Source organism: Lolium rigidum, chromosome 3 (genome assembly GCF_022539505.1).
Source record: "Lolium rigidum isolate FL_2022 chromosome 3, APGP_CSIRO_Lrig_0.1, whole genome shotgun sequence".
Lineage (NCBI taxonomy): Eukaryota > Viridiplantae > Streptophyta > Magnoliopsida > Poales > Poaceae > Lolium > Lolium rigidum.
In genome coordinates, this window is record NC_061510.1 from 270,955,826 (window position 1) to 270,967,555 (window position 11,730).

Consider the following 11,730-nt stretch of genomic DNA (forward strand, 5'->3'; position numbering starts at 1 on the left):
ATCCTTGAGCAATTCCCAGCAATGGACCATATGGTACCCCTTCTTATGCATTTCCCTAAACCTCTCCAAGGCTCAGGATACCTGCAATTACACCAAAGCCGCCAATGATGCACATAGAATGATGAATTTAGAATAGAATGATGATGGTTCTATCTTGTTTACTACTGAAATGACGCCAGCGCCGCTTACGGGGTGATTCATAGTGTTCGACGGCCGAGCAAAACTTGCTTGTCTCTTGTTTGATGTAGTTCCATCTTTTTCTGAGGAATTCTTCCGTGCGAGGGCTTGGGATGTGGTAGGGCGGGTGCATCTTGGTATCGTTGTACTGATGCACGACCTTGGCCCAATACACTTTGCCCTTTTGTTGGGCGCCATTTATACAGTCATGGCTTGTTGCTAGCCACGCCTCGCACAAACACTTGTCGATCCTCGTCGTCGATGAATCCTCTTGTCCTGTGGCTCTCCCCCTTCTTCTTGGTAGCGTTGTCTGTGGTGATGACATGCTCTGTTGGCGCGTCGTCAAAGTCGTCGACGCACACGGGTGTTGGCTGCGTTTCAGTGGTCTGGGTGGAGAACAACCGTGCGTTTGCGATGTTCTCTGCATCCTGCGTCGGTGCCCACTCATGGTGCGGGCCTGTCCCGGCCCGGTCGTCGCCAATGAAGCCGTCGCCGTAGATTATGCCCTGGATGTCTGTCTCATGGTGGTCCTTCCAATAGGCATACGAATGATCGCACGTCAGACGCATGATACACGGCAATCACACACATTGAGAGAGCTCACGTACCGGGTCGTCCATCGTCGGGGCAGACACTGTCATTTCGTCGAACAGGTTGCTGGGCTCCGGCCTCCTCTCCTCCGGCAGCTGGTGCATCTTGTGTGTCGCGCCCGGGCATGAGTCACCGCTTCTAGGCGTCCGATTGAGGTCGGCAACCGGTGCCCCATTCAACTGCAGCGGCGAGCCGTTGAACTGCACCGGCGCCACGCCGGAGGCGAACCGCGACGCCGGGTGGCCCTGCAAGGGAGCGGGAGTTCCAGGACGCAGCTGGGAACTTACCGAGCTCACCGACGAGGCCGGAGGAGCGACGCCGGCGATCCCCTCTCGCTTGACGAGCATGTACCCCTCCTCTAAGCTCGGATGGAGGGCTACTTGCGCGATGCCGACTTTCACCTGCATCTGCCACGCCTGCTGGTTGGCGGCCGCAACAGTCTTCTCTTTCTGATTCCTGCGTCGGCCGCGACGCTTCGCGGCCTCGACGCTTTTCTCCTTCTTGGAGAGCACCTTCTTGCCGCCTTCGGCTTTGCGTCCCGATCGCCGGTGGCGGCCCGCTTTGGGGCAGCGGAGCTGCAACCTCCATGCTGGCTATGATCGTGGCTACGGGGGAGTGTGGGGCAGCGGCGGCTGCGATAGTTTGCTCGGCATCCATGCTGTGGCTGCGGCGGCGAGGACGTCCATCGCTTCTGGACCGCTCACGCCGTCTACTTTGATTTTTTGCGCGGGGAATGACCACTGGCGGAAATAATATCGGCCTGCCTGCCACTAACGCGCGGGTCATACGTCTTTTTCGACGGATACTCGGCGCGACCGCGTAGTGTCAGCGGAGACGCAAACCTGACGCATATTTAGGCCAAGTTTGCGTCTCCACACGACCCGGTCACTTTACGTCGCCCCGCTAGAGATGACCTCAGAAGCATTTCCGGTCACGGGCGGACACGCCGCTGGAGATGCCCTAGTGCTATGCTGGACAAGCACTCTCCACTCGGCGTCTCGGCCTCGTCCCATCTAGCAGAGCTGACGGCGGATAGCCGAAGGCAACGCGGAGGAGAACAAAAGTGAGGGATTAAGCAAGGTAAGAATCATGTGGTATTCCTAGGTGAGAAAAATCTAAGCATCATATTCCCAGTAGTCTTCCTTTCGCAGCACAGTCTACTAAAAGAACCCGGATGATATTCGCAGTCCTTTCATTTTGTATTCGCGTAAGTCTGGATCCAGCATCCTATATCCCTCATTTGTAAGGTCGATACAACATACAAGTACATTTATGCATGTACAGATGGGGAAGGAAGACATGCGTCTTGTTGTGATTCCGGAGGCCAGCGCTTGACGACGGCGACGGCCAACGCCAGGGTGTTCTGCAAGCGCTCTTGATGACGATGAGGCATTGAGGCCGACGGAGCGTCACGACGGAGAATCGATTGCCGGCGGGGAAATCGACAAAGGGGAGGCCATGAGGCCTTACCTCTAAAAAAACAAAGGGGAGGCCGAGACTTGAGTGAGGAATCTTGGCAAAGGGGAGGCCGAGATCGGTGAGCCGGTGTCGGTGCAGCCCATGGGGGCGGCGCGATGTTGGCGAACTGGGTACAGCGCGGCGCGGCCAGATGAGAGAAAGTCGGGTTCATGGAGAAAACTTTTTTTCTTTCTTTCTTGTCCAATCCACCAGGAATCCTCTCCTGTTCGAATAGTTTTTCTTAGGGTAAGATCGAATAGTGATGGTTTGAATCGAAGTTACACATGATCTCCAAAAAAAACTAATACTCCACATGAATTCGGGTCAAGCACAAGCTTCTTACTGTTAATGACTTCATATACTCTTACCATATTTCATTGCTAATAATTTTGCAATGCAGGCTTGATAAAAGGATGTGCACGCCTTGCCAAAGGTGTAAACTGTGGGATGAGCACCTGTACAAGAATTTGGATGATGAAAAGAAGTATTTCTTGGTTCTTATGATGGGTGATTTCCAAGATGGGATGGTAAACCTATTTTTAAAGACCACTTTCTACTATTTCTAAATGCCAACGATCTAGTAATTTCAGTTCTGCTTGCTAGCTCTTTACTTCAAGAGTAGAGTACTTTCAAGCTTCTGATTATTTATCTTGTTAATTTGGTGTCTATATATTTGAGGCTACTAGCTTTGAGGTAGTTAGTTCACACAAAATTTTGCTTTTCTTTATTGCAATTACTGGGAAGATCGACAGACATTTTCCTTGTTTTTGTCCTAACATCTTAATCGGGTATGAGAGTGACAAAGTAAAACCTTGATTATAACTACTACTGTCTTTTAGAGCTTCTTCATAAATTTTATGTCTATTTATTTAATATCTTCCGCAGATAATACCAGAAGAACTTGTGCGGCGTTTGAAAGGCAAAATTCCAACAAAGATCAAGCTACATACCCAAAATGATCAGAGTCACATTATTGCTGTTGCCAAGAACCAAGAAAAGCTTGTCCTTACAGTGGGTTGGAGTCAATTTGTCGAAAGCTATGATCTACAGATGGGGGATTCCTTAATATTTAATTACAATGGAGACTCTCAGTTTAATGTCATACTATTTGATAAACTTGGTCGAGAGAAGGCATTATCGGCTGTTGTGGATCCTTTTATGTCTCAGGTCCAAGATAGGCGCAGCGACACACATGAAACTGGGTAAAGTATCAGTTTTTTAGTTCATTGCTTTATTTGCTGGACCAAATTTCAGTTCACTTGCCGTTTTGACTGCAGGTCTTATAAGAACATGGATGCGCCTTGTGAAAGATGCAAAAGCTGGCTTGAATATCACTACATGAACTTGGATGATGAAAAAAAGAATTTTTTGATGCTTATGATTGGTGATTTTCAACATGAGATGGTAATTCACATTGAAATGCAGCACCATCCCCTTATGTCATTTACTATGTTGTTTTCTAAAAATCATTGATTTTCTTATTTCTAGTATAAATTGTTTTGTGATGTCTATTTCTGACCTGACTGAAAAGAATACTAAATATGTATTTGGTACAAAATAGACCCCCTTCGCTGGCTAATCCCGGTACTCTACCCTTCCATGTTCATACCACGGTTCTGAACCAACCAGTGAGCCATGCTATTCCCATCATGAATCTGATGGGCTGTGTAGTTTTCACAAAAATAATAACAGTGTGCTCGTCACAGGCTGAAAGACGCAATATAGATTACAAGCCATGATACACCCGTGCAGCAGAAATCCTATTACTAGACTGCCACCTCAACTGTTGAATGAAACCCATGCTACCAATCTACCATATACTCCATATCGAATCCCGTGCCTACACACCCTGAAGTGAAGACCACGGCATGTGCAACCCTATGTATGATCTATAAGAATCTGGAATCTTCTGTTTTGTTGTTAGAAACCACATTAGTACAAGTCTACACCAATTCCAAATATCCAAACATAAAGCACACACTAGCTAATTCCAAACATATTTGAGTTACTAGTTTGTGGTAGGATATCAATGGCCACAAAGACCATGCTCCACAACCAACGTGCTGAGGGACATTTTTTCGACAAAAAGTATATATTAATAATATTGCGAAGATACCAATTACAGCTAGCCTCTGCAACAACGCATTTCCCTAGCGGCATTACGGATGCACACAACCCAAAAAAGTGCCGAGGGACATGAAAGAAACAAATGCTAAATTGCGTTTTCCTGATCACAGTAGCAACACTTGCTGTCATTCCATCTGCGTTTCTCTAGGTTATCCTTGGTTTAAACTACTTATCTCCACAAATACCAAATAAAGAATTTGACTTAAGTGGGATTTTCAGTTCCCAAATAAATTTCCTGCAATCCACTTGTGTCCTGGAGGTCCTGGGTTCGAATCAGCCTCCTTGCATAATAAAATGCAAGGGAAAGGCTGCCTAGAAATACCCCTTCCCCAGACCCCACAATGTGTGGGAGCTTTCAACACTGGTTACGCCCTTTTGAATAAATTTCCTGCAAAAAGGATGGCTATAGTTCACCATGTCGGTGTACATTGGTTTGACCCAAAAGGACCCTGATGTACTGCATGTACCGTCCACCAGAACTTATCCTCCTCATGTGATAAATGTATGTGCATTAATCTCTGAACTAGCTAATATCCAGCGGCTACCCGGCCATAACACGGGCCAGTAAACCATGTTTTCTCTGAACAGTGTCATAGAGTTATGGGTAAATACTTGGATTATACTAGTGATTATCTTTTATATCTGGTTTATAAATGGTCCATTCAAACAAGAAATTAATTAGCTATTTCTCCAGATCATGCCAGAAGAATTTGTTCAGCGTTTCAAAGGCAAGATCCCAGGAGAAATCAAACTTGAAACACAAAATCGTTGCAGCTATATAATTGAAGTTGTCAGGAACCAAGAAAAGCTTGTCCTTACAGCGGGATGGGGAAAATTTGCTGAAACCTTCGGTCTAAAGATAGGTGACACTATAATATTCAGATACAATGGGAACTCTGAGTTCAGTGTCATAATCTTTGATGAACTTGGCTATGAGAAGGCATTATCAGCTGTTGTGGATCCTTTTCTGCCCCCTGTGCAAGAAAAGCATACAAGTGCTACTGAAACTGTAAAGAGTTCGGATTTTCATCCCCAGCTCACGGAAATGCAGCCACTTACCACAGTGAATAGGCTGCCAATGGAGTCACCACGAACAGAAAGACTGAGGCTCCGAAAGCACAAGTCATGTCAAAACAACTGGACCACAATGTATTCATACTCTTCTCAGGCATCAGGTCTCAGTTTGCCATTATACAAATATACCTTTCCTTGCAAATCGTTCTCATTATTATATAGCTGTATTTAATACTTCTATTTTCTTTTCACAGAAGATTCTTTCTCCTCTGAAGATGGCCATGGACTAGAGGATCTTCCTGGTTCCAATTACACTGTCAGGAAGAAGATGAGGCTATCTTCAATTCAAAAGGAGCATCTGAAGGATGGTTACATTACCACCCGTAAGACCAAACTAACTTCAGATCAGATGGAAGAGGTGAAGCGGAAGATCCACTCTATACACTCAGAGATCCCCATATTTGTTGCTGTGATGGGCAAGTCCAACCTTGATTCAAAATGCTTCCTGGTAAGTTCCATCTTTTCTTGACGTTTTTTTTTTGCTTTGATCATGTGGGCGTCTTCCTAAACTGTTGTGTTCTTGGAATATTAATGAAAGCACTATTCTCGATGTTGTAGATTCATAGCCAGTCATCTCTGAATTTACATATGGTTTGCTTTCCTGGTGTGTTACTAATTTAGGAAGCAGTGGCATGTTAGTTTACCTCTAATCTTTTCATGCCATTATATCTACTTACTCTTGCGTTAAAATCTGTAAAACAGACTTTCCCCAGCACCTATGCTGAGAAATATCTTCCAGAGGAGACACAGTTGTATCTTCAGCTGCTTGACAAGGAATGGGAAGTATCCGTTACTGATAATAGTGCACGTAACGAGAAAAAACTCGGAAGCGGATGGCAACAGTTTGTGAAGGACAACAATCTGAAGATGGGTGACATCTGCCTTTTCGAACTGTTGAACAATTCGAGCAGGTGCACCATGGAAGTCTATATCATCCGCGTAAACGATGGCAATTGATCGATATGGCATAGTGATGTTGTTGCGGAATTTCCGGAGAGCGGTGGATTGGTAATGCATTTCGTTGGCTAGTGTAATTCATGTTGACGCTGATAGTGCTTTTGTATTGGCTAATACTCCGTACTAATCATATAATATACTGAAACATGCTTTTAATATCAGTGTACTCTTCTCTTCGGATATTGGTAACTTTTTCTGGTTTACTTTCGCTGATTGAGCTCTTCATCATGCCCCCCTGGGATAAAATCCAATGCGCTTTTACCACTGGGCCAAGAGCCCATCCACTACTTTAGGCAAACACACAAATCACAAAATCAATGGTTAGAAAAGACAAAAAAAAAAGTACTTCCTCCCGTCCATATTAATGGACTCCACTTTATCTAGATTGGTATGTATCTATTTAAAATTTTAGACTAGATGCATGTGTATCTAGATAAAGTTAAATCCATTGAAATTAGGGAGTACTCGATTTGGCTTTTGACATGTCTTTTTTTTTGTGCGGATGAGATGTGAAAATGTTTGATGTAAATTTTGTCATGTATAGCCAGGCATGTATATGTACTCTATATTTTATGGAATTTTTTGAGAGGTAAAAGTAAAGCTTCAATTATTCAAAAAACAAACGAGCTCATTTTTGGAAGTAAACAGAAACCTGCTTTTTTGAGGGAAACCGTAGGATTGTGCTGCGAGCTTTATTTTTTCGATAAAAGGCGTTTTATTACTCGAATTATTAAGTATTACACTCAATCTCAGCATAGCTAAGATGCACATAACCGTTTAAGAATCCAGAATTCAACTAAAAAGAGTACACAAAGATCAAAAAGGAAAGAAAAAAAAACCAACTGGTCCATATCTTCATGTGTCTATGCAGCTACCTATGTTGGTAAATAAACTCTTTAACCGTATTCTCCAACCGTGTAGACATCTCCATAAATAGCTCTTGATCCTTTAAGCGTTGAAGCGGCGACCATGAACGGAGCATAGTGGTACACCTGTAAATAACCTGCATAATAGAACAATTTTTGTCATTAAAAACCTTGTCATTTCTACACAACCAAAGCGACCATACAACTGCTCCCATTCGGATAATCGTTTTATACCTGGAATCCACCCCATTTAGCCAATTGCCAAAAACGTTAGCAATACTACGAGGTGGATACAGGGTGGATCATATCTCAATGATTGACCATATAGATCTAGCAACCCGACAATTGAAGAAAAAGTATTCTATTGTCTCTTTTTCGTGACATAACACACATTTCTTACAATCCTACCAGTTGCGTTTCGCAAGGTTATCTTTAGTGGGAATCACACCTCGACGAAGATACCATGCAAAGACCTTTTTTTTCAGATGTATCTTCATCTTCCAGATGGATTTGTTATTTAGTATCGGTTGAGTAGGAATGCAAATGGTTGTGTACATAGAGCCTATCGAGAATATATTCCATTCTTGTTAAGACTCCACCGGAATTCATCGGGCCCCGAAGCCAACTGTATTGAATCTAGCCGCTGAAGCAGCTCGTTCCAAGTGTTTAGTCGGGGGCCAATAAGGCCGCATATGAACGTTGCCGAGGGGGGATAAGAGCATCTCCAGTCACATCACCCAAACGACGTCCGACAAAAGCGCCAGATTGGTCGTTTGGGGGATGTCCGGACAGAATCCACGTTTGGGGGGCTCCCGTTTCTAGCTGCGTCCCCCAAACGTGACCTCCAAACAAAAAGCAAGTGTAAAAATTGTGTCTGTCGTCTCTAATAGAGGGATGGGCTAGGGACGCCGGACAATATTTGGGGCACGTCCGCCGAAGCGGCCTTTGGAGCGCGCGACTGAGACGATTTTTTTGGCATCCCCCAAATCCCTTTGGAGGGACGCTTTGGGGTACGCGGCTGGAGATACTCTAAGAATCCATCACCTTTTGTAAGGTGTCCCCCTTGTGACGAACAATGTTGTACAAGGCTGGATATCCCGACCATCGAAACTGAAAGATCGAGATGTCGCCTAGAGGGGGGGGGGTGAATAGGCAATTACAAACTCTTGCGGATTTGACTTGTAAGAATGCGGAATTAAACTATCGTTTAGTTTACAAGCACAAACCCTAAATATGCTAAGCTCAACTAAGTGTAACAATAGCAACTAGAGCTAAGCAAGATAGGCACAAGATATATGTAGCACAAGTGATAACAAGATATATGTACTTCAAGCACGATGGCTATCACAAGGAAAGAGAGCTCGGGTATAGAAATAACCGAGGCACGCGGAGACGAGGATGTATTCCCGTGTTCCCTTGCTTTGCAATAAGGTACGTCACGTTTGGAGGAGTGGAGGTCCCACGAAGGATTCCCCGCGCCACGAAGGCTCACCCTATTCTCCGAACCACACCCACGAAGGATAATGGCCCTTTCCTTATGGTTAGCTTTTCCTCCGCTCCGGAGATGGCAAGCTCCACAACCACTTCACAAGCTCCACGAAGGAGAAGCCCGGGCCCCTTCACAATCTTCCACGAAGAGATCACCGGGACACCAACCAAGCCAATTAGGAGGTCACCCTCCAAGAGTAACAAGCTCACGGTCTCTCACTCGAACAAATCATGGTGGAGAGCTCAACACTATGCAATGATGCAAAGCAAGAACACCGGAGGTGTTCAAGTCCTTCACACTCAAATCCCACCAAAGCAACGAATGCTAGGATGAGATTGGAGAGGAAGAACAAGGGGAAAGTCAACCAAAGACTCCAAGATCTAGATCCCAAGAGATTCCCTCACTTAGAGAAGAAACGGTTTGGTGGAAGTGTAGATCTAGATCTCCTCTCTCAAATCCTCAAGAATGAGCAAGAATGGTTGGAGGAATCAAAGGGGAGAGCAAGTTCTTCAAAATGGATCAATGGAGGTGAGAGAATGGGAAGAACTCCTTGTCTCAAGGTGGAAGAAGGTCTATTTATAGCTAGGAGCAAATAAAACCGTTGGGGGGGAAAAGACAAGAAAACTGCAGGAAAATCGGGCTGAAAAAACAGCCCAGCCGGCCAGCAGGCCGGCCGACCGGAGCCTGGGCTGGGGAGGCCGGTCAGGCGTCCGGTCGGACCGGCCCACCGACCGGGCGAGGCGGAGGCAGCAGCGCGCCGCACTGGGCAGCAAGTGGCCCAGGCCGCGCAGGGGCGCCAGGCCGCGTGGGCCTTCCGGCGGGGAGGCGGCCCGGAGGAGAATCCGGCTGGGCTGGGGAGGCTGCCGGGCGGGCCGGTCGTGGACACGGCCCAAGGCCGGTCACAGGTGGGGAGGGTCCAGCCCGGCCAGGAGGCCGGTCGAGACCGGGCGGCGGCCGAGCGGGCCGGCGTGCAGCCCGGCGAACCGGTCGCCAACCGGCTGCCCCGGGTGGGCCGGCGTGCAGCCCGGCGGACCGGTCGCCAACCGGCTGCCCTTCCTCCTCTTTTTCTTTTTCCTTTTATATTTTCTCTTTTTCCTTTTTCTTTAATAACTATTTCTCCCGAACTCCGATTGACATGAAACTAATTTCGTTTGGAAGATAACGACAAATGCTATCCTATAAAAAAGTGCAAACTCAAGAATCTGTAGAAGGGAATTTTATCATGAATATAAAAGGTAGAACCTTATATCATGAATAACCGGTAAAATTACCCAACCTCGAAAACGCCATAGAAGATGCATGCGAACTCCGTTTTCGATGAACTTGGGCTTGTTGTAAAGCTAGCAACAAGCTCAAGAACCTCACATAGAGAAACACCAAGAAGCAATAAGTATATGCAAAGTATGCAAAGGATTGAGCTCCCTGAGACGATGTGATCAAGTTACCCAACCGAAAGCCCCTCTTAATAGTGCGGCTATCTATCCTATAATCCGGTCTCCCAACATCCACCTTGAGACCGGTAAAAGGAAAACCTAGCAAGGCCATACCTTTGCCTTGCGCATCCCGCTTGATCTTGATGATAACTCTTCAAGCTTCACTCAAGCCGGAATGCCTCACTTGATCAATGTTGCTTCGTGAATACTCACAAATGCTCCCCCATACACTATGATGGGAAAGCCCCATTGATGCACATCTTCACATGTCCATTATCATCAAATGGACGACAAGCTTCAAGCATGTGATCCACTCAAGATACTCATCTTGAACTTGCCCAACTCAACCTTGTATCTTCTCATACTCACATAAGATAGAGCATGGCTAATATTGAGTTCCACATAAGAACTTCATCTTCATTTCTTCTTCTTGATCATATCACATATATATCTTCATACCGATGATCTTGATGCCAATACACAAGGTATACCTTTATCTTTATGGCATCCATACTTGAATCCAACACATGGAGAGCAAGTAGTACCTATGGAATATTCCTTCATATAAACTCAATGAAAACATTAGTCCATAGGGGTTGTCACTAATTACCAAAACCACACATAGGGGCAATGTACCCTTACAATCTCCCCCATTTTGGTAATTGATGACAACCACAATAAGAGGGTTTATATAATGAATATTAGAAACAAGTACGCAACTTATCCGAGAATAAGTTGTATACAAGAGGTTGTATTTGATATGGTCAAGTAACACAAAGCTACTAGCCCATATCAAAACCGGCTCTACTCACACAACTACAACAAAAATGCAAGAGATGTGAGTAGAACCAATATATATAGAGAAAACTCCCCCACAATGTATGCACGTGTGATGAACATGTATTCATTGCATATATTGTCAAGATTAACCTTTGGGATAGTTTCCACTATATATATACAACCATGCAAGGCATATAAATATGGAATGCATGAGCAGCAAAACACTTAAGCACAAACCAAGCTTAAGTATAAAGCCATTCCCTTAAACCCTCTAAACTTCTCCCCCATTGGCATCGATTGTCAAAATGGGTGAAAAATTTAGAAGGCCAATATAATGTGAGTTCCTCCCCAAAGTGTGCACTTCTCATAATTTGAGTGGAATCAAGTGCACATATCCAATGACGAATACTTGAAGGAAGTCAAATTATATTGAGGATCAAAGATTGCATAAAGATAACATGGTGAAATGAGCTTCAACAAGTAAAGCAAGCAATCAAAGATCCAATTGGACAAACAAAGATATCATGATAAGAGAGATATAGTGCTCTAAAAATAAGAAAGCTCCCTAAGGTTCGTGCACAATTTATAATGTTTGCATTTGAATACAATATGCACAAACATGGAATCCTCACTCCCTATATATCATTTAGAACACAACAAAGATAAAGAGAATATGCTTATCAAGAACAACTTGAGTCCAACAATTACGAGATATGAGTGCATAAAAAAACAAATAAACCAAGCACTCATAAATCTTCTTTACCAATAACACTAAAAT

General features: G+C 44.8%; 1 protein-coding gene across 1 annotated transcript; it reads left to right on the forward strand.

Moving 5' to 3' along the window:
- Window positions 1-1,737: 1,737 nt before the first annotated feature.
- On the forward strand, window positions 1,738-6,388 carry LOC124699486 (putative B3 domain-containing protein Os08g0325100). The gene is made up of 7 exons (XM_047231784.1): window positions 1,738-1,848; window positions 2,627-2,753; window positions 3,112-3,428; window positions 3,504-3,630; window positions 5,048-5,528; window positions 5,622-5,875; window positions 6,130-6,388. Exons 2-7 carry the CDS (start codon window positions 2,640-2,642, stop codon window positions 6,382-6,384), a joined length of 1,548 nt encoding a protein of 515 aa, XP_047087740.1. The 5' UTR covers window positions 1,738-1,848; window positions 2,627-2,639; the 3' UTR covers window positions 6,385-6,388.
- The last annotated feature ends 5,342 nt before the right edge of the window (window positions 6,389-11,730 follow it).